Source organism: Lithobates pipiens, unplaced genomic scaffold (assembly GCF_037356315.1).
Source record: "Lithobates pipiens isolate NorthernLeopardFrog02 unplaced genomic scaffold, aLitPip1_a1.2 Scaffold_18, whole genome shotgun sequence".
NCBI classification, from domain to species: Eukaryota; Metazoa; Chordata; class Amphibia; order Anura; family Ranidae; genus Lithobates; species Lithobates pipiens.
This window is the reverse complement of record NW_027507758.1, coordinates 645,163,981-645,187,912: the sequence shown is the minus strand read 5'-3', so window position 1 is coordinate 645,187,912 and position 23,932 is coordinate 645,163,981. Positions and strand designations below refer to the sequence as shown.

General features: G+C 43.9%; 3 protein-coding genes across 3 annotated transcripts in view; all 3 read left to right on the top strand.

Moving 5' to 3' along the window:
- LOC143989930 (uncharacterized) overlaps window positions 1–23,932 on the top strand; it is a 127,425-nt gene that overhangs the window by 36,389 nt on the left and 67,104 nt on the right. The window contains exon 8 of the mRNA XM_077490201.1: window positions 17,339–17,680. Within this exon, the coding sequence (XP_077346327.1) occupies window positions 17,339–17,680 (342 nt within the window). The remainder of the gene's footprint in view (window positions 1–17,338; window positions 17,681–23,932) is intronic.
- LOC143990011 (uncharacterized) lies at window positions 9,566–15,456 on the top strand. Its single transcript, XM_077490250.1, has 4 exons — window positions 9,566–9,673; window positions 13,239–13,367; window positions 13,931–14,153; window positions 15,446–15,456. Exons 2-4 carry the CDS (start codon window positions 13,272–13,274, stop codon window positions 15,454–15,456), a joined length of 330 nt encoding a protein of 109 aa, XP_077346376.1. The 5' UTR covers window positions 9,566–9,673; window positions 13,239–13,271.
- On the top strand, window positions 14,564–17,021 carry LOC143989884 (uncharacterized). The gene is made up of 3 exons (XM_077490165.1): window positions 14,564–15,160; window positions 15,277–16,012; window positions 16,136–17,021. Exons 2-3 carry the CDS (start codon window positions 15,770–15,772, stop codon window positions 16,337–16,339), a joined length of 447 nt encoding a protein of 148 aa, XP_077346291.1. The 5' UTR covers window positions 14,564–15,160; window positions 15,277–15,769; the 3' UTR covers window positions 16,340–17,021.

Sequence of the window (23,932 nt, the reverse complement as noted above, 5' to 3'; positions counted from 1 at the left end):
GTTCGGGAAATGACGAAGGATTCCAGGATACAGAGCTATCAATAGTTCCGCGAAGAAGACAGTTCGATCAGTCTGCTTAGGGTACACATGCCAGATAGTACAGGGAGAAGCGTATAGAAGGAGATCAAGTAAACATCCAGAGTGGGATGGCTGGGAACAGACTCGTCTGTAATCGGTAACGAACGGCGTCCCGAAGTAAGGCTGGATCCAAAAGTTCCTCTAGTAGTGCATGAGTGATCGTATAAAGTCATGTCCTGAAAGCAATACAAATCCGAGGGCACTGCGAGGAAGTAGTACAGAGCGGACAGTCAATACCAGAGCAGTAACTAAAAGGACACGGGAGGACCAAGTCTGTATCCGATCTGGAGTAGGTGTACTGCAGGACTAAAAGTTTTCGTGTACCGCCAACATACCGAAACGAAGAGCAGAACAGGGAAAAAATCGAGTAACAAAAACCGATGTAACAGGAACGGATGGCAACTAGTAACTCACTGCGGGTTGTGACAAGTAGAGAAGACAGGTCATTCTGGCAGGAAGGTAACTGATAGCACAACCAGGTGTAAAAGTCTGACCAGAAAGATAAGGCGATGAGTAAAGGATGACAACTCACTCAGTATTCTCTTCGTACCCGGCGGGCGCGCGGAGAGGATGAGGGACTGTGATCTCCGCAGGTAATATCAGGCGGACGCCGACCTCGTGGCCCCGAGGGGGATCTTCGTCTTCGGAAGGAGGTGTCGTGAGTATCCATCGGATCCGCGTGTTGTCTGGGCACTCTAGGTATCATCGGACGGAAGGAGGCGTACCAATTAGGGAGCTCAACCATGGGGATATTCAGAATCGAGCAAAAGTTCGGTAAATCTTCTGGTACTTTAAGGTGTGCAGTACGGCCGGAATCAGAGGCAGCGAGGCAGAAAGGAAACTTCCATTTGTATGGTATGCCGCGCGTCTTCAGAATGTCGAGCAGGGGGCGCAAATCCCTGCGGTGCTGCAAAGTTATACCAGAGAGGTCTTGAAAAATCTGGATAGGGGTAGAGCCAAAAGTTATGACTTGCCTTGTTCTGGCAGCTTTTAAAATGTCCTCTTTGAGGTGGTAGTTGACCAGGCAACAAACTATATCCCTTGGAGGATCATTGTCTCTTCCCTTCGGCCTTAAAGCGCGGTGGATACGTTCAAATTCAATGTTAGATTGAGGCTGTCTTCCCATAATATCATTAAAGATGGAGGAGACTGCTGAGGTGATTTGGTCAGCTTCAACCGATTCGGGGAGGCCTCTAACCCTTAGGTTGTGACGCCTTCCCCTGTTGTCCAAATCTTCTAAATGTCGTTGAATATCTCGCATTTGAAGAGTATGGGAATCCAGCTTCCTAGTTGTCTTGCGGAGCGATATTTCATGTTGATCTGCAATCTGCTCCACTGTATGCATACGATCTGAAAGGCCTCTGATGTCAACCCTGAGTTCAGCTATGGCCGCCGATAGTGTGTCCTTAATATCAGAGGCGATGGAACGGAGATCGTTCATGCTGATCGATTGCGGCGAGGAAGCTGCCTGCGGGGGATGATCAATTGGTCTCTGAGCTGCTGCGGTCCCAACTATAAGGTTGTCAGACAAGACGATCGACCCCTGTGAGGGGGGGAGAGAGTCCGCGGCCTGAGGTGTGCTGTGGCGGGAAGGCGCCATGTTTCCTCGTTGTGCCCTGAACATCTCTGGGATGATTTGAGGCGGTTGTCCGGCAGAATTTTCTCTCGGGGAGCGAGATCTAGATGCGGAGGACATGCGGGAGGCTGTACCCATCGTTAGATGTGAAACATCGGCGGGAAGACCTGCGGTAGACAATAGCTTTCGTCCCAGGATGTCGGAGCTAAGAGCTCAAGCGACCGCCATCAAGCTCAGCCAGGCCACGCCCCCTTCATATTGCACATTTTTTCACCTAGAAAATATCCATTTGAGTGTGTTAGCGGCTTTTTTGTATTTTGGATAGCGCAGTGTTACATTTTTTTATTTTTAAATTTTTTAAAATTGTTCCATAACAACTGATGTGGCTAAATGCCGCTCGGTTGTTATTACGGAGGAGTGGGAGGGGCCACCCTCCCTCTCTCCGCCTTCTGACACTCTTCCCGGGCCTCCAGTCCCACCGGGAGTCCCGATCTTCGATCCGCCACTTCCGGCTCCTAGAGACAAACTGGACGAAAGCCGGAAACGGCATCATTCCAGTCTTCTCTCTGTAAACACAGAAGTGATGTTTACTTGGCTTCCAATGGCGCCGGTTTAAAAAAAAAAAAAAAAATATACAGTATTCAGAATTGCCGTTTTCAGTGATCCGAATACTTTGAAATGCAAAGGAGGGATTGGAGGTCTTTTAGACCCCCTGATCCCCCCATAAAGAGGACCTGTCACCACCCATCACTGTCCCAAAGGATGTTTACATTCTTTGTGACAGCAATAAAAGTCATCACATTTTTTTTAAACAACACAATGTAAAATAATAAAAAATCAATAAAATAAATAAGAATATAAGCGCCCCCGTCCTCGCGAGCTCGCGCAGCAAAGAAACGCATACGGAAGTCGCGCCCGCATATGTAAACAGTGTTCAAATCACACATGTGAGGTATCACCTCGATTGTCAGAACGAGAGCGATAATTCTAGCACTAGACCTCCTCTGTAACTCTAACCTGGTAACCGTTCATTTTTTTCAAAGTGCCATCTATGGAGATTTTTAGGTACTGTAGTTTGTCGCCATTTCCATGAGCGCATGCAATTTTAAAGAGTGACATGTTTGGTATCTATTTACTCAGTGTACCATCACCTTTCACATTATACAATGAAAATTGGACTAACTTTACTGTTTCATTTATTTATTTTATTCATAAAGTGTCTTTTTCCTCAAAAATTGTGTTTAACCACTTTCAGACCGGACCATTTTGCTGGTCAAAGACCAGACCACTTTTTGCGATTCGGCACTTCGTCGCTTTAACTGACAATTGCGTGGTCGTGCGACGTGGCTCCCAAACAAAATTGACGTCCTTTTTTCCCCACAAATAGAGCTTTCTTTTGATGGTATTTGATCACCCCTGCGGTTTTTATTTTTTGCGCTATAAACAAAAATAGAGCGACAATTTTGAAAAAAACGCATTATTTTTTACTTTTTGTTATAATAAATATCCCCCAAAAATATATAAAAAACATTTTTTTTTCCCTGAGTTTAGGCCGATACGTATTCTTCTACATATTTTTGGTAAAAAAAAATCACAATAAGTGATTATTAATTGGTTTGCGCAAAAGTTATAGCGTTTACAAAATAGGGATAGTTTTATAGCATTTTTATTAATAATTTTTTATTATTTTTTTTTTACTAGTAATGGCGGCGATCAGCGATTTTTATTGTGACTGCGACATTGTGGCGGACACATCGGACATTTTTGACACATTTTTGGGACCATTGTCATTTATACAGTAATCACTGCTATATAAATGCACTGATTCCTGTGTAAATGACACTGGCAGTGAAGGGGTTAACCAGTGGGTGGCAGTGTAGGGGTTAAGTGTTCCTAGGGGTGTGTTACTAACTGTGACAGGGTTGGGCTTTCATTTAGTGAACACTGATCTTTGCTCCAATCACATGGAGCAGAAATCAGCGTCACTAGTTGCTAGGCAGAATGGAGAAATGCTGTTTACACGGCATTTCCTCCATTCAGCCGTCCCATGAGACGATCGCGGGGATGCCCGCGGCGACCGGACTCACGGGGGTCCCGACCAGCGTGGGAGCGAGCCGCCGGCGGCGCGCTCCCGATGGCAGGGCGGCATTGAATATTGGACGTACATGTACGCCAATATGCCTGCCCGTGCCATTCTGTTGACGTACATCATCGTGCGCTGGTCGGGAAGTGGTTAAATTGCTGCACAATACCGTGTGACATAAAATATTGCAGCAATCGCCATTTTATTCTCTAGTTTCTCTGCTAAAAAAATATATATATATAATATTTGGGAGTTCTAAGTAATTTTCTAGCAAAAAATATGGATTTTAACTTGTAAACACCAAATGTCAGAAATAGGCTTAGTCATGAAAGGGTTAAATATCGTGCCTGGGGGTTGTTGTGGAGATTTTTCTATACGCTACACATAATCCCTCTCACCTGCGTTAATAAGCGCCCTTCTCAGCCTTTTGGTATAATGTATCTTAGTATCACTCTGTTTCCCACATATCCCCCAGTAAACAGACATGACCACCCTGCTTACATCCTCCGCTCGACCAACTGCCTGATCCTGGGAGTAACCTTTATTTCTATAACAATAGAGCTTTATGGTTTCACAATCGACCAATCAAGCACAGCCATTCCTTCAAGCAGGAGGGGTTATACAGCAGCCAATGAACAATGACTAGGGGAGTCTTATGGGCGTGTCTGGGGGCGGGGGCAGTGTGTATGATTTCCAGCCCCCTGTACCTGGAAGCCATGCTCTCCAGTAAACAGGAAGCTGCATGGCTTGAAATTATGAACCATGTCACCGACCATAACAATTCAAAAGCTCCCATTTTTACCATTGGCGTGAATCCTTATTCTGCGTTGTTCAGAGAACAATGCACACCCGGATTATGCTACCATTCCTATGGATGGGAGATTATCTGTAGGTGTGCACTACGGTCCCACCATGTGTTGATCAGCCACACAGAGACACGCGAGCGTACATCCCCTAACCAATAATGTCTTTGCAGAGTGAACACCCCCCCAGACGATCGTTGTGTACATCACACAGGGGCCCTTTCGCTGGCGGACATATCCCCACTATGCAAACACCTCTCTCCAACCTCTGGAAGCTTTTCAGTACCAGACGGATCTCAACCAGCGTCAGTCTGGCCCAGTCAGCTCTTTAGAGTGGGCTGCGGGAGAACTAACACTGGGAGACACTGTGATAATACATATTAAATACATCTTCATAAAATCTGCCTGTAAAGTAGCACATCTCTATGATGTATAGAACATGCCGCAGCAATAATGACATTTCTAAAGGAAAAAATGTCATTTAAACCCACAGCTGTAATTTATTGCCGACTCCCAGCAATACAGATGAAAAATAATGAAAAAAATGGCGTGGGGTCCCCCCAGTCCATATCAGGACCTTGAGTCTGATATGGATTTTTATGGCAAAAAAAAAAGGCATAGGTTACCCCCAAAATCCATACCAGTCCCTTATCCAAACAAGCAGCCTGGCAGTTCAGGATAGGGGGGACAAGCAAGCGGATCCCCCCTCCTGAACCATACCAGGCCACATACCCTCAACATGGGGAGGGTGCCTTGTCCCCACAACCCTGGGTTGTGGTTTCTGGGGTCTGTAGGTGAGGGGCTTATCAGAATCTGGAAGCCCCCTTTAACAAGGGGGGCCCCAAGATCCCGGCCACCACCATGTGAATGAGTATCCGGTACATCGTATTCCTACCCATTCACCAAAAAAGTGTCAAAAGCGATAGTCGCAAGAGACAGTTTTTGAAAAATCCTTTATTAACCACAATTTTGAAAAAAATATATATTTTTTTAACTTTCTGCTATAATAAATATCAAAAAATAAATGTCAAAAAATCGAATTTCTTCATCAGTTTAGGCCAATATATATTCTGCTACATATTTTTGTTAAAAAAAATACCAATAAGCGTATATTGATTGGTTTGTGCAAAAGTTATAGCGTCTACAAAATAGGGGATAGATTTATGTCATTTTTATTATTATTTTTTTTACTAGTAATGGTGCTGATCTGTGATTTTTAGTGGGACTGCGACATTGCGGCAAACAGATCGGACACTTTTGACACTTTATTGGGACCATTGACATTTATACAGCAATCAGGGCTAAAAATAGTCACTGATTACTGTATAAATGTCACTGTCAGGGAAGGGGTTAACACTAGGGGGCGACCAAGGGGTTAAGTTTGTTCCCTAGGAGGTGTTGCTAACTGTATGGGGATGGGACTTACTGGAGGAGGAGGAGGGAGAGATCACTGTTCCTGATCACACGGGGCCTGCTGGTTGGCTCCTCCACTCATGAATGGGTGTGTATGCGCCTGAAGTACAATGACGGCAATTCGTGCAGGGGAGCCAACTTTCCGCAGTACAACTGCGGCGGGCGGTCGGTTACTAGTTAAAAAAGATAAAATAATAATGTAATCCACCGTCAATCGCGCTGCCCGACGGACCAGAAAATAGAAAAAAATAACAGCCAAACAAGCAAATGTTCGGCCCGCACTCATGCTCGGGCCGAACCGTTCGCCCATCCCTAATGGCCAGAATATGTAATGACTGGATGAGTGATTGTCACCTTCATCCCATGAATTTCCTATAAGTAGAGCCCTTTCCTTTTCCAGTTTCCTTCATCAGATATGTCTTCATACTAATACCTGAGATCATACTCATACACCTATAATTACCAAAACAGCACACAGACCCCCCCCCCGAGGTTCTTCTATGTATTTGGGGGACCTTTGGAGTGTGCTGTTTAAAAAAGAAGCCGGCAATGAAATATTTTCTGGAAATTTAAATATAAATATTAAAAATAGAAAAATAAATAAAAAAAATAAAAAATATATATTAAAATATATTTTAGTTTTTATTTTTATAAATGTTACTTTTTATGCAGCCCGTCCTACAGCAACAATGAGAAAATGTATAGAGACCCCCAAATACAGACCAGACCCTCTGAGTCTAAGATGGATATTAAAGGGGGACCTCACACAGAAAAAGTGTGTGCCCCCCAGAAATTCCATACCAGACCTTTAATCCTAACATGCAGCTGACCAGGAAAGGGGGAGGGACAAGCATGAACCATACCAGGCCATGTGCCCTCATCATGGGGGTGCCTTCCCAGGGGGGACCCCCCAGGCAACACACCTTGTCCCCATGTTGATAAGGAACGGGGCCTCATCCTCACAACCCTGACCAGGTGATTGTGGAGGTCTGTGGGCAGGGGGGCTTATCAGAATCTGGAACCCCTATTAAAATATTAGGGGTCTCAGAGATACTGGGCCCCCTACCCGAATGAGTTTGGAGTACATAGTACATAGCACCCCTACTCATTCACAAAAAAAAACAATAAATACACTCAATGTGTTTTATAAAAAAAAGTCCCCCCAAAAAGTCTCTCTTTCTAAATCCATCATCAGTTCCGATGCCAACCCCCTGCTGACTCCCCAATACCCCCCAATGACCCGCCACACAGGGGCAATCTCCGACGGTAACACTCGCTGACTGGGTGTCCTGAGCTGTCATCAGCTATATAAAGGAAGGGGTGGGGATAGTGGTGACATCATTACCCAAATATGGTCATATTCTGACAATGATGTCATGATCTATGCCTCACCCATTTGCCTATGTGGCCATGTAAGGGAATGGGCGGGGTGAAGCTGGTGGTTGCTAAGGACACATCTGTTGCAGGCAGCCATTGCTTCCCTAGAAACCAGTGACAGCCAGAAGCCATCACATTCGTCTGCACCAAATACGGTAAACACTGGATCAGAAGAATGTGGGAGGAGCCAGTGTTCATCCAATCTTCTGTGCAGACACGGAGCTCCTCCCTAATGCAGATTATTGTCAGTGTGTGGAAGTGATTGTATCTGACAGACAGGGATCTGTATGTGTATGTCTCACTGCCCGGCACACCACTCACATCACACACTTCATCCAATCTGCCCTAAATCATGTGTGCGGGGGGTGGGGGAAGAAGTCATCACACCAGGATTCTAGATTGAAGGATCGCTTGGGGGATCCTCTGAAGTGTGTGGGGATCACTTGTCTGCTGCACACTCCTTAGATCAGCCTTTCTCAACCTTTTCAACACAGAGGAACGCTTGAAATAGTTCTCCGGTCTCAGGGAACCCCTGCTAAAAATTAGAAGTCTACAACTCATGATACATTAGTGTGATGGTTAGTGTCCTTACACCTGTGGTCATTGGGAAGAATTACCTCCTTACAGATAGCTAAAAAGATCAATGGTGTCAGTGGGAACTTATCTGAGAGGCAGAAATTGTCCAATGCTGAAGGAACCCCTAGCAACCTTTGGAGGAACCCTGGTTGAGAATCACTGCCTTAGATTGTATCGGATTGTATGAAAGATCTGCCTGTGTGTGTCCAGCCAGATAAATGTGGGATAGTCTCCCTCCAGTGGTGGTCAGCAGTATTGCGGGCTATGAGAAATGTATCATAGCTGGTTTTATCTTCCCAAATAAACCAAACCCTCCTTTCTCCTCCACCAATCAAGACTCTCACTTCAGTTAGCAAGTCACAGTGGGCATGATTTCCTCGACATCTAACATTGGCGTCAGTGAGATAAAATGAGCCCCATTGTTGGTGTCGGTGAGAATAAAGTGTAACCCCGGCCCAGCATTGGTGGTCAGTGGGGGTACTTACCTGATCACACACTCCCGCTGCCTCTCTGCTGATGTCGGAGTTTTACTATCACTGTCAGAAAGGAGATCACTGCTCCCCACAGGCGGTTATAATTGCAGTGCCTGGTGATGGGGCCCAGGAGAGTGTTCCAGAAGTCATCCCCTCACTGACACTCCGCACTCTCCTGTCCTGGAACCTGTGAGATGAGGACATGATGGGACAGAGGACTAAATCCCAGGACTGTCCTTCATCATCTGGAATCAATGGCAAGGCTATAATCATATGATGTCTACCCAGGACAGGAGATCTCCCACTTGGCCGTCATTCTGTTATAGGCCTGACAGGAAGCAGTTAATTACAGTCTAAATCTACTGGAGTCCTGAGGACACTGTACACGTTATATATGTAGTCTCCGTGGCCCCTGAGGTAGTCCATGTGTGGACATTTCTACCTATGATAAATGACAGGATAAATCCACCTGTAGACTTTCCCCACACCTGGAGTGTGCTGAGTTCTTGGATAACATCTACACAATGTTTACAGATTGTCTTTATCACCCCAATGATCTCGCTCCAGTTCATGGATGTAATCATTATGTTTGGATGATCCCACCAGTCAGGAGACTTTCCTGTCATCCTACATGATCCCTTCTGAGGATTCTTCTATCCTTCCAAACAAATGTATGAAATCCTCGATGAGTCCTCCTCCTATGTGATCTAGAAGATCTGGAATCACAAAGTCTTTATGGATGAAGTGGATGACCCAGTTTATATATTATTTATTGCTTTACAGCTTTCTTCACTCCAGGATTAATTATTATATTTATATAAGCATTCAAGGAATTGTTCTTACTTTCAGAGATCTCCACCACCTTTCCTATATAAACATGAAATGCTTGCAATTTATGTTCAACATCTTCATTATGAGTTGATTAGCTATACATTTGTTATGACCTTGTGTTCTGTGTCTTTAATACTTTTCTACATGTAATAAAAATATCTTTGTTAAACAATTGGTTACATAAGAACGGTATCTATTTCTTCTTACTATTTTTATGTTATATTTGAACTTCTGTGGTAGCTCTGTAAGATATTTGACAGGAGTGATTGCTATGAGACATTTCTTGCGGCTGCAGTTCTGCTGAACTCCACAAGGTGGTGATCTCACTCATATTTAGACAGGAAGTTTCTAGGGAATACAGACAGGAAGTGATGTCAGTTACAGACAGGAAGTAATCTGGAATAGACAAGACTTTCCATGTGGCAGTGAAGAGAAGACATTACAGGAAGTAACAGCAGAGGAGGTAATAAGATCTTATTTTCTATTTACACACACCGGGCTCACCTCCGCTGATCACTTCCAGCAGCGCCCAGTGAGGCTCTTTGTTCTCGGTGACCCCAAACATGGCACATTTCAGCCACTGAGATTCCCAAGTGATGACAAAAGCTGAGATGAGGTGCATGAATGGGGGAGGGGTCTGTACTGGGGTGCCAGTCAGAGGGGGTTATGGGCAGGGGTGGCAGAGAGATGAGATGAGGAGGATGGATAGGAATGGGTGGGGCAGATGAAGGGGCAATAATAGGGGCAGCCCTAGAAGGGCCACATAGGTGTTGGGGAGGGCAAAAACTCCAGAGAGCAGCTGGCAGAGCTAGGAGAGGATTTTGAGATGTGCAGAGAGCAGATCCTGCCCCCTCACACCTCTTAGGGGCTCCACACCTCTTACAGGCATTCACCAGGCTCTGGGCGCTGCAGCTGGCATCAGTGACGGGTCCCTCAGAGCCGGCACAGGGCACAGAGTCCACCCAGTATGGAGAACTTGGAGCTTGTCTCTGGGGGAGGAGTGGGGAGAGGAGTTGGCTGATGTTGGGGGGCGCTGTGCCCATATTGAATTGAGGTTAATAATGTAAGCAATGTGACATTGCATATAACAGTCCGTGGTAGAAATTGTAGAGTAAAAGGACAAAATGAGTCCAGGGGATTGGAGAAAAGGGGGAGATGAAAACTGGGAGCCGTCTGCAGATATACAAAGTCCAAGAAGCTGTAGATGATGATAACAAGCTGTGTATCCTTTAGACTGAACGTAATCCAAATCAGCAGCTGATTGATCAATAAGGCTGTAGTGATTAATGGGAGCGATTCCACTGAACCAAAATCAATGATCAGAGGTCGGAGCCGGACAATAGTAAAGTTCTAAGTGGAAATAAGACAATAGTTCAGTCACACAGGACTTGATGATGAAAAGAGACCGTTATATGCCATGTCATATTCCTTCCATTATTATCCTCCATTCTGTAACCGCCGTTGTCTCTGTATACAATTTATAATTTATTAATCATTTATCAAATCATTGGCTGATCGATTTATTTATACCTATTAGTCGGGAATTATTTCCCAGGATTTCCTCATGTGACACTTTGCACTGAGTCGTCTCTCTGACATTTCTCTTCAGTAAGTGAAGGAAGCTTCACCTCACCATATCACTGGTCAAGAAGAATGTTCCACAACACAAAATACACCAAGACTAAGAGAACAAACCCCTCCCCTTGTTGTCCTCCTCCTACCCACACTGAATTGCTATTGGAGAGTACAGAACAGACTCCTCCCCCACAGTTCTGTACTCCACCATCAGAATCCTCCTGCTATCCAATCCCATCCCTTCTCTTACTGCAGAGAGTGACATCACTCCGATCAGTCTGCAGGCTGCCGGAGATTGGAGCCTTGCAGCCGGAGTTCTGGTAATTATCCTGATTAGCCGACAACTCCGACCAAAAGTCAGCAAGTTCCCCTTCCTGGACATCATGATGACCCGACATTGTCCTCCCAGCACTGCCTCAGAGCAAACAAGTCAAAGGAAGGATCGTATTTATCATTCCTTGTCTGCAGATCTAAAACTGATCAAAACCAGTTCAGGAACCAAACAAACCCAACAGAGAAAAGAGAATTTCTGATCTGGCAGAACAAGAGGGTCCCAGGAGGCCAAAAAAATAAAAAATCAGATGCTAAACAGTCCAAACTAAATGTGTTCCCATGGGGGGGGGGGAGTAGTTCTTGTATGTATAGAAACCCTCATATTACCCCCTCACAGCCACATCTTATTATTATTATTATTATTATTATTATTATTATTATTATCTCCTCACAATTACTGCGACCACCTTCCCACTCTATCCTCAACTCCCTAACCCACATCTTCAACCTCTCCCTCTCCTCCGGCACCTTTCCTTCCCCGCTCAAACATGCACTGGTTACCCCCATACTCAAAAAACCCTCAACAGACCCCACCTGTTTGAATAACTTAAGACCCATCTCCCTGCTCCCGTTTGCCTCCAAGCTCATCGAACGCCTTGTCCATGACCGAATGAGTCGCTACCTCATGGACCACAACCTTCTTGACCCCTTACAGTCCGCCCACAACATTCTACTGGAACTGCCCTACTAATACTCACCAATGACCTACTAACTGCTAAAACCAATGGCCATTACTCCATACTCATACTCTTAGACCTCTCTGCTGCCTTGGACACAGTTGACCACCTGCTCCTCCTCAGCAAACTCCACTCCCTTGGCCATGTGACTGGTCCCAGATGACTGTGATGGTGAATCACGGCGTGCGGTGCCGCTCGCACATGTGCAGTGGGTGTCCGGCTGTGAAGCCACAGCCGGGTGCCCACAGTTGCAATGCCGGCGCCGCCGAGCAGAGGGGGGACAAGCGGGGCTTCGTTCCCCCGCATTGCTGGACCCTGGAACAGGTAAGTGTCCGATTATTAAAAGTCAGCAGCTGCAGTATTTGTATTTGCTGACTTTTAATTCTTTTTTTTAAGGGGGACTCCTCTTGAATGACATATCGGTATGGATGTCACACCACTTTCTCAAACACAATCTTTCTAAAACTGAACTTCTTATATTTTCTCCTTCACGTCCCGTCCCCCCCCCCCCCCCGTGATTTTACCATTAATATCACCAACACAACCATTGGTCCCTCCACACATGCCGGGGTCCTGGGTGTAATCCTGGACTCTGACCTCTCCTTCTCCCCACATCCAATCACTGGCTAAATCCTGCCACCTTCACCTCCGCAACATCTCCAGAATTCCACCTTCCTGACTAATGACACCACAAAGCAACTCGTTCTCTCCTTGATTATTTCCCTCCTTGACTACGGCAACTCTCTCCTTATTGGCCGACCCTTACACAGGCTCCTCCCCCCTTCAGTCTATTATGAATGCTGCTGCTAGACTAATACACCTCACTAATCGTTCTGTGACTGCTTCCCCTCTCTGCCAATCCCTTCACTGGCTTCCCCTCCCCCACCGTATAAAATTCAAAATGCTAACCGCAACATACAAAGCCATTCTGAACATCCCCCCTCCCCCCATCTACATCACCGACCTCATCTGCAGATATCGCCCAAATCGTCCCCTCCGCTCCTCCCAGGACCTTCTGCTCTCTAGCTCCCTTGTTACCTCCTCCCATGCTCACCTTCAGGACTTCTCCAGAGCCTCTCCCATCCTCTGGAAGTCCCTGCCGCAGTCTGTCCAATCGGCCCCTACCCTGTCCACCTTTAGAAGTTCCCTGAAAATTCATTTATTCAGGGAAGCCGATTCCACATCCACCTAACTGTCCCCGAGCCGCCCCCATCAAATCATTCTCTGCAGTTATTACCTTTTGTACCATTAACCCCTCCCTTTAGAATGTAAGCTCTACGAGCCGGGCCCTCCTGTACCTTTTGTATTGTACTGTAATTGTGTTATCCCCCTATACATTGTAAAGCGCTGCGTAAACTGTTGGAGCTATATAAATCTTGAATAATAATAATATTATTGTGTGACCAACACCATCCAAATAATTCTTACTTTAATTTCTCAAAGTTATCCGTCTACAAGGAGACCTGTATAGATCAAATGACGGCACCAATGAGGATGGAGGAGGACCGGAGTCACATGACTGAGAAGATACTAAACTTCACCCTGGAGATCATCTACCTGCTGACCGGAGAGGTGAGGAGGATTCTGGGAGGTCACATGACATCACTCTTATCTCTATTAATAAAACAGACCTGACCGGAGAGGTGAGGAGGATTCTGGGAGGTCACATGACATCACTCTTATCTCTATTAATAAAACACAGACCTGACCGGTGAGGTGAGGAGGATTCTGGGAGGTCACATGACATCACTCTTATCTCTATTAATAAAACACAGACCTGACCGGAGAGGTGAGGAGGATTCTGGGAGGTCACATGACATCACTCTTATCTCTATTAATAAAACACAGACCTGACCGGAGAGGTGAGGAGGATTCTGGGAGGTCACATGACATCACTCTTATCTCTATTACTAAAACACAGACCTGACGGGAGAGGTGAGGAGGATTCTGGGAGGTCACATGACATCACTCTTATCTCTATTACTAAAACACAGACCTGACCGGAGAGGTGAGGAGGATTCTGGGAGGTCACATGACATCACTCTTATCTCTATTAATAAAACACAGACCTGACCGGAGAGGTGAGGAGGATTCTGGGATTCTAACATGATGTTCCTATTGGTTCCTCAATACAGAGATTTCCTCTTGTGAAGTCCGGTGATCATATGACCATCACAGTGCCTCCATGTGACTCCCTAAAACCTGAGAGACACAACATGGAGAAGATTCTAGAAGTCACCAAGAAGATGATGGAGCTGCTGACAGGAGAGGTGAGGAGGATTCTGGGAATTCTGGGACATTATCCAGTAACAGACAAGGGATGTGTCTGGATGGTGACTGTATTATTGTGTGTGTCAGGTTCCTATAAGGCAGGGGTGCCCAACCAGTGGCCCGGGGGCCACATGTGGCCCGAGGAGCCCTCTGATGTGGCCCTCGACCTCCTGCTTTCTGATGGCGGGTTGGCAAGCCCATATTTTGGGTTGCCGAGCCGCCACCCCAGAGCATCAGTGTTGTTAATGAAGCTAGCAGTAGAGAAAGCAAGTGGCTACAGAGCTGCCTAAATCGATGCTTCCTGTATAGCGCCGCCTCCTGGTACAGGCAGAGTGATACCAAATGCACTCAGCCAGCGATACCTGAATGGAAGGCTGTTATTAAAGGTAAGTTTATTATAGAGTATATATGGGCATATCTCTTCTGCAGTGCTTACTGGGCTGCTTTCAAACTGATCCACAGGTGCAGCTCAGAACACATGCGGGTTACCTGCACTGAGCCATAGACTTCTGTTATTACCTGCAGGTGTGGGGAGCTTTCAGAAAGTGCATCACACCTGCAGGATATAATAGAAGTCTAAGGCAAAGTGCAGCTAACCCGCAGGAAAGCCACAGGTGTACTGCACTTGTAGTACAGGTAAACCACAGCATGTCAGTGTGAAAGCAGCATTAGGCCCATTTGGCATGATCGGTCCCCAATCGGACCCTCCATTCACCTCTATTGAGCCACAGATGTATACATCCACCTACCTCCAATCTGGTCCACTAAAAAAAAGCAGAAGGTGGGGGGGATCCCTCCAATTCCATCATAGCAGATCGGAAGGCCCATAGATTAGAGTGAGGCATGTCCGTGTCGGCTCTACATATGCAGGGTGGACATGAACCTATCATCCGCCCACTCCACTCATTGTGGCCCGCGATTGGTTACTAAGTCGCTTAAGTGGCCCTCGCTCTTTAAAAGGTTGGGCACCCCTGCTATAAGGTGTCAGGATGTCACTGTCTATTTCTCCATGGAGGAGTGGGAGTATTTAGAAGGACACAAGGATCTCTACAAGGACGTCATGATGGACAATCAGCCGCCCCTCACATCACCGGGTAAGAGGAGACTTTATTGTAAAGGAGAGAGCAGTACGGAGGCTCCACCTAGATCCCCCATCATCTGATAAACACATAGAAACAATGTATTCAGTCAGTGTGTGTGTTTCCTACAGATGGATCCAGTAATGGGAACCCACCAGAGAGATGTCCCCGTCCTCTGTATTCCCGGGATTCCACACAGGAAGATCACACCATCCCCCACCATCATCAGGTAGATGAGGAACAATCACTGATAGTTTTGATTAAGATTGCTTTCACACTCAAAGTGCTCCTTTGTTTTAGCGGCGCTGTAGAGCTGTTTAAGTGATGCTTCTGCACCGGTTTTCGGCCACCAGCAGGGCACTTTTAACCCCAAAAAAAGTTTTAAAAGCACTGCCCATTCATTGCAATGGGAAAGGCGTTTTGGGAGTGCTAAATACATCTCTCCCAACCCGCCCCAAAGATGTTGCTTACAGGACTTTTGGCAACGTCCCGCAAACGCACCACCTGATTTTGAAAGGTCACACTGCAGTGAATGGGAGGCGGTTTTCACGCACTTAGCAGAGGCTATTTCTAGAGCTAAATGCCTGACAACCACCCCAGTGTGAAAGGGGTCTTATACACAGCATGATTGTTACAATGAATGTTTTATTATATATTCAGAGTGGAAACCTCGGGGATGATAATATTGATGTTAAAGAAGAGTATAAAGAGGAGGATGAAGAGTATGGAGTGATGGAGAAGTTTTCAGAAGGACACAAGGATATGATGGAGCCACCAAATACCAGGAACCCACCAGAGAGATGTCCCCGTCCTCTGTATTCCCGGGATTCCACACAGGAAGATCACACCATCCCTCACTGTTACAAGGTTGGTGGGATGGAGCATCTAGAACATGGACTCCTAGAGACAATGTGTGGATTTTCTATGTGATGTCACAATAATAAATCTTCTATCTTACAGATGATATTCTCTCTCATTTTCTTGGTTTAGAGTGGAGATCCAATGGATATAGAATTTGAGGTGAAATCAGAAGAAGAAGAGAGGTATATGAGGGATGATCAACAGTCTATGGAGGAGGATGGAATAACGGGGACATTTATAGAGGAGGACACTCCTACAGAGATCAGCACAGGTGGGTCATTAACACTAAATCCATTCCTCCACCCATACTGCTCACTGATTGGTCCAGAGTAGGGCGGGGGCTGGGTGATATCAGCCTGTAATCCCCTGGTCACTTTCCTGAGCTGTGTTCCCCGTCCTGTATTCCTGGATTTCTCTCCGATAATCTTCCTTCTCTGTGCTGCCGACACAATTTATGTATCTAGACTGGATTTATGGAGATTCTGGGGATCAGCTGGCAGCAAAATGTTCATTTTCCCCATAGATGTTACTAGATCTAGGCACCTGGGGTATGTGATTTGGGTCTTCTGCTCCATACCCGGGTATGACAAGATCTCTGACAGAACAATCCCCCCAGGATTACTTGTTGTGTTGTCTGCTGGCTGTGCCGGGTGGAGGGATATGTCTGTATAGTCTCAGACCCAAGTCACTGAGTGCAGTCTCAGGAGATGGGAGGCAGCGGTGTGGGACCTCTGCAACTTGTCTCATGTAATCATTTCATCTTCCACTGATTACTGAATACCAATATTATGAGTCCTGACCCTTACACTGTATACTTTATATTCTACATTACATACTCCTGACCCCTGCACTATATACTCTATGTTGTACATTACATCATTCTGATACTATATAGTCCTATCTGTTGTATCTTATACAATATGTTGTACATTACATAGTCCTGACTTCTGCTCTCTCCCCTTTCCCCACTGCTATATATACACATAATATGTATTCCATTTTGTTACACCCATTTCCTACCAGCTGGACATTTTATATCTGATGATCTGATTGGAGCACAGCAGGAACCAATCAGCTCATGTCTAGTAATAATCTTTGTATTTCTATTTTAGTAGATGGACGGGAGATGAGGAAAACCTCAGAGGATTGTCTCACTTTGTCTCCAGACTGTAAAGTAGAAGATGAGGACATCACACAGTATAGTCCAGGAGAAAACCCGACTACCTCAAATGTCCATCCGGCACCACACAGTGTAGATGGACCATCGTATTCCTCTTATCCTGAGGAACCTCAGACTGTGAGGGACGGGGCCGTCCTTCCAACAGAGAAGAGCTTTTCCTGTCCTGAGTGCGGGAAATGTTATTCACAGAAGTTAAGTCTTTACAAACATCAGAAATCTCACACAGGGGAGAAGCCACATTCCTGTCGTGAGTGCGGGAAGTGTTTCCGTTCTAAATCCAATCTTAATGTGCATATAAGATCTCACACGGGGGAGAAGCCGTATTCCTGTCCTGAGTGCGGGAAACGTTTTTCACAGAAGTCTGATCTTTCCAAACATCAGAAATCTCACACAGGGGAGAAGCCATATTCTTGTCCTGAGTGCGGGAAATGTTTTTCAAAGAAGTCCAATCTTTACACACATCAGCGAACTCATACGGGGGAGAAGCCTTTTTCCTATCCTGAGTGCGGGAAATGTTTTTCACGGAAGTACACTCTTACCATACATCAGAGATCTCACACGGGGAGAAGCCATATTCCTGTCCTGAGTGAGGGAATTGTTCCTTACTGAAGTCCTGTCTTCCTGTACATCAGGGACCCCACACAACCCTTGAGGTGTATTAGTGCCTTGAGTGTGGGAAATGTCTTCTATATGAATGTTGCTGGACATCACCGCTCTCATGTGGGGAAGAAGCACACCCTGATATACACCTCAGATATACTCCATGCCTGATCTTCATCATGGAAGAAACAGTTGATAAGGAGATCAGAGATCACCAAAGACATGGATGAAGTGTTGTAAAAATACAATGGATGGGCGGCTCATACAGGTCTGGTAATGTACTTTTTATGTCATGGCTTTCTTCCGGGTCCGCACCCATGCATGCGCACACCCAGAAACCTCCACTGTCATTGCCTACAGGACAAGTTTGTCAGCAGGTCCCAGCCAATGATTTTGCCCCATACCCTGCGGATCACTGAGCTGGACATTTTATAGATAGGCAACTCCTATCCTCATATTGATTAGTTGTTGCAAATGAATAATAACTACTGCAGTAGGGAACAGACACAAAAGATACGCTCAGCATATTTCCAAATAACTGTTCTGCTTTATTATGACGCAATTGAAGGTTTTTATACACATGATTAAGTAGCTATCACATTAATATTACAATTGTACGTTTATGGTAACAAGGGAAACATAGTAACATAGGCAGGCTAATTCTAATCAGGACTCAAAAGAATGCAAACATGTACTGAAAACATCAGTGCTGTGAGGGCAATGTGCAATACATATACAATACGATTATATACAGAACTTACACATTTCTATTACAGTCTCCTCTCTTTTGATCACTAATCATACCTGCTATCACCTTTAACCTGGAACCTCCAAACGATTAGGTGGAGGTAGTCCTGGCCAAAGAGGAAAGAACTCCACTGTGGAGAAAATAATAGCAGCTTTTTCATTACAAAATGACTTTTCATTGTGAAAAACAAATGATTGATAAGACATATTTACAGAGTACTGGCTGTACACTCCTGTGGCCAGAATGGCCTTCTAGCTTAATTGTTGGCATGCTGACTTATCAGCACATGTAAACACAGACAATTCTACATAAAATGGAATATGACTTCAACATGGCTAAACTACTTTTCAAATATATATATATATATATATCCCTTACAAATAAAGTATTTGAATAAATAGTATTCTAGACTGTGATTCCAAGAGGGAAACAAATCAAACACAGAGATTTCTTAATTTAGTAATTAGTCATATTTGCAGTGTCTGGTGTGGATCCAGGTGACTTTTCCTTCAAGTTTTGCAAAACTGTACATGAAATAAATGCTGTATTGAGTCTCCAAACATTTCCTTATATATAAATGTCTCTTAACCATCCACAAGTCACCTGAGTTTAGTTTTAGATCCTTCCAAACTTTTAGGATCTGGAATTGAGGAGAAAACACATAAATGAGTTTGTTAAAAACCTGAAAAGATCAGCAACATTCTCTGTGAGATCCGAATGGAGGACTTCAGCTGCTGAGACATAATATAACAAGTGAGTAACACACTCCCAAACCAAATCCCATAGGGCGAGAGTCCAACATCCCCTTAGGGGCTTAATAAAATATAATAAAACATTCAGGGAAAAGTTTTCTAGTTTCTTACTCTACTTTGTCCGCTACATTGTAGACAGTAGGGGGTGTAAAAATAGAATCTCAAAACTTCTAGTAAGGACTCTCCTATAAAAATGATTTCCTCTGTTACTCTCTGTAGATTCTGTACTCTGTACTTACAAACTACTTCTGATAACACTTTTTACTGTGGCCTTTGCAGTAGCATTTGCCACTGGACATCCAGAAAACATGTCCATACACACAAAATACATACTCGTAAGATCCTGACTTGGGTATCTGGATATATCTTTTTGTTATCTTCAGCTTTTATGTTCAGCTTTTGGTAACAGGTAAAACAAGAAGTGGTATGTTATAAAAACAACTGGGGAGAACCCTGGCTCTATCCCACGCTCATTTACTAAGGCAGCCATAACTGCTTGTGACTGATGACACGGTCCATGTGTCAAGCTGGAGGGAAAAGAGTGTCTGGCAGACATAAATGATCACCTTTTCCAAAGTCCTGTTTCATAAGAAGTTGCCCTCTGTGGACCACTTGTGCTTCTCGTTCTGGGGTCCTTAAAGTTGAATTATTAATCCCAGCTATACTGGGCCAGAACTAGAGTGGAATCTGTGAGTTGCACAGACCCAGCAAGTGTCCGGGGCTGTAATGCAGCATCCTTAGAGTCGCCTGGTCTGCTTTCATATGTGAGTTTTACTGTTAGTATGGCTACCTCAGCAAGAACCTGGAAGGCTGAAAACAGCCAATCAAATTAACTTGGCATGCTTGATTGGTTTACCTGCCGAAGTAAAAACAAACTTCTGGCCCTTCAAATGGAATCAAAAGCTCTCTATATCTCAACTATCTACTACAATAGAGGCAATAAGGTGGCTGGATTCAAATGTACACATTTTTCATTGTTAGATTTGTACATAAACAAACAAAACAAATTCATATTTTGAATCCTTCATTACACAAACATTTAGTTAGCTATATATTTGCTGTGCAGAATGTCGAACCATTAAAAATTAAATATTCAACCAAAATAATATCTGTAACTTTGTCTAATAACAATTTTCCATAAAGTTACAGCTCTGATATATCAGAGTGAACCCTTGATTACTGGGTCCAGCTTGCATAAATATAACAATGGCTTGTTTTCTATCATGCTGTTTGTGTAGGAACTCCAGTTTCATGTTTCAAAAAGACAACTTTTTCCTAGCAATATTATAATAATAACCTGCAGTCATGCAGAGATGTCCATAAATCCAAAATATTCTTCTACTTATACCCACTGCACTTACAAGAAAAAGGGGCACAACATTTCACAATCCACACATTCTGCTTTGGATTTCAAAAATAAAAATACATAAAAACAAAAGGACCAACAATATGTATGACGGACCAGAAAGCACTTGGCCATCAAAAACTATAAACCAACTGGCTGCAGGCAGCAGCTATCCTAACAGGATGTGTGGACTTGATTTGATGAGTCTGTTATATTTAAATGTTATTATTATTCTCACATCATGGACCGCACATCAAGTTATTATCAGACTTTAACATTTCATTTCTGTAGAAAAAACGTCCTTATGTATCCCATTCATCTTGGCTTTGTTAAACATTATTGCAGCTGTATTCAAATTAACAACCTCATCTTAATCTTTTTTTCTTTCCACTCAATAAATGTAAAATTACAAATTGTTATCTTAATCTAAACTAATTCCATTTTTACCAATTTCCCCATTAACTTGATTTCATTTCCAACCAAAGGTTGTCTAAACCAGTTTCAATATATCTATATTTATTAATAAAATTGTTAAACTAATATTAGAAATTAATACTCATATGATAATTTCAATATCACACACTAATATATATGCACAGATAAATGTCCTTAAAGGGGGACATATTACTTCATTTTACTCAATTTCTCTCTTCTTCTTTTTTTTAATGCACTGTTTCCACTATCACAGGATATTGAATTTGTGTAAGACACGGTTAATTTGTAACCTTCATTTTACCATGTTTGGAAAACAGATTCAATAATAATTGTGATCACATTGTATATCATTAGATTTGTTAACCCGGCACATTTTGTTATAAATGTTTTGTCTAAAAAACTGAAATTGGCATGGTGTCCTTCCAGCTTATCACCAACCTCTCATGTCAGCCACATTCTTTCAGGAGAGCACAAAGGAGGGGGTCACATCTGCGTACATGACACAAGCGTTAGAACTAAAGGTTCCAGCATTCACATACATATTCAAATATATCTCTAAAATTGCTTACATTATTCCCATTTGTACACAACACATGCATATCATTCTCTCACTTTCTTTTAATGCTTTTTTAATACTTGCTTAAATTTCTGCTTTCTTTATTTTGTTCTGATATCCTTTGCATCCAATGTATTGTAATACCATACTTCACATACCTTCTATGATCAGACGGGCAGCCATAGTGCTCATCCCATCTTCCTTCTCTGACAACATATAAAGGATTCTGTTTTAATTCTCATTACTGTTTCTTGACTTTACTAGTTGTAATGCCTGACCCCAAATTCATCCCACAACTTAACATCAAAAAGTCCCTTTCTGTCTCCTGTTAATGTCACTCTTGATCCATCCTGCTCACATAAATAGCTGTTTCTCTAGCTGTATACTCTGCATGATTCTTTGTCCCTATGGACTTTGGTGGTAACCCAGTTACCCTTTGTGGATCCCTGTCCACTTTAACCATTAATCTAGGGGCTCAGTATAGGCAGGACCCACCTTCGGTTCATATATAGCGCTCCTCTTGCGCTGGGCATTTTAGAGGGTCTCTTACCCATCATTCCCTTACTTAATTTAATGCCCATAATGACTGGCCAGTCTTCTCTATGTGTGCCTATACCCTTTTGCCTCTAAACTACTTTATCTAGCAGATGTACTACATATACCTGTGAACAGCACTATTCTTCCCTTTCTCTATAACACTCCGATGGACAGTAGACAGTGACAACATAACATATAACCACCAATCAATACAGTTCGATTAAGGGGAGTAAAATAGGTACCCTTTGTCCCAAAAATGCCATACCGATCAAAGAAGTCTGATAACTCAAAATGTAAGCAAAAGGCTTACCTCAGCCGGCTGATTATCAGAAATTCCCGGATCGTCTCAAGCTCCTCGTTTCGGATACTCAGGGTCACCTGATAACCCCTGCTGGGCTGGCTTCGCCACCTGAAATGGATATTTTGATGATAGGCAACTCCTATCCTCATATTGATTAGTGGTTCCAAATTAATAACTACTGCAGTAGGGAACAGACACAAAAGATACACTCAGCATCTTTCCAAATAACCGTTCTCCTTTATTATGACGCATGTGAAGGTTTTTTATACACAAGATTACGTAGGTATCACATTACAATTGTACATTTATGGTAACAAGGGGCGTTACATAGGCAGGCTAATTCTAATCAGGACTTGAAAGAATGCAAAACATGTACTGAAAACATTGTTAGTGCCGTGTGCACAGTGAGCGCATTGTGCAATACATATAAAATAGAATACAATTATATACAGAACCTACAAATTTCCATTACAGAGTGCAGGAATGAGCCCTGCTGCAAAGCATTGCATCAAAAATTGTAATTACATGCTGTGAAGAATCCAATCCCACACTCCGATTGAGTGCTTTCGTCATATACCACTTCCTCCCAGCCTGAATATAGATATCAGATATTCCAACCGCTCACAAGCACAAAACAAGATGACACTTGCTTAGCTGCTCAACATGGACTGATTTATTAGAACCAAAATGACAAGTATTTATAATACAGTAGAAGGGGAGGTCCCCCCTCCTGATCATTTATTCTAACAATACAACTGTAGCCAGAAACAGAATGAACCTTAGCTAATTATCTAAATCAACACTCAGACTTGTTGACTGAGAGATAAGACTTTTTGGCTCCTAGCTCACTAACAATTAAATACACACAACCATAAACATCAACACAGGGTTAAGTAGCACAAACAACAATGTGTGGAATACTCTTACAAGCCAGACTAGACTCATTTACATTATACAAGACAACGGACAGGTGGCTGGAGTTCATGACATTAGCATCTGACAGTGTGTGTCCCAACAGCATGAGACAACACACATTATATATACATATATACAGCATTGAATCTGACTAGCACAGATTTATAGTGGGGTTCTCATTCACCCTGTGCCCCTTAAAATCCAGGACCCATAATCAGTCGGCAAGAGGCTCACATTCAGTCCTCTCAAAAAGCCTGTGTCCCGGCTAGGTCTGACACACATGCCTCTGTTATAAGGGGCTGAAAAATTGGGCCTTAGGCACTGGTTGCTGGTGCCACGACACTGCAACCTCTCCCAGATACTCTAGTTGGAGTGCAGGAATGAGCCCTGCTGCCAAGCATTGCATCAAAAATTGTAATTACATGCCCCTGTTATACAGGGGCTGAAAAATTGGGCCTTAGGCACTGATGCTGGTGCCACAACACTGCAACCTCTCCCAGATACTCTAGTTCGAGTGCAGGAATGAGCCCTGCTGCCAAGCATTGCATCAAAAATTG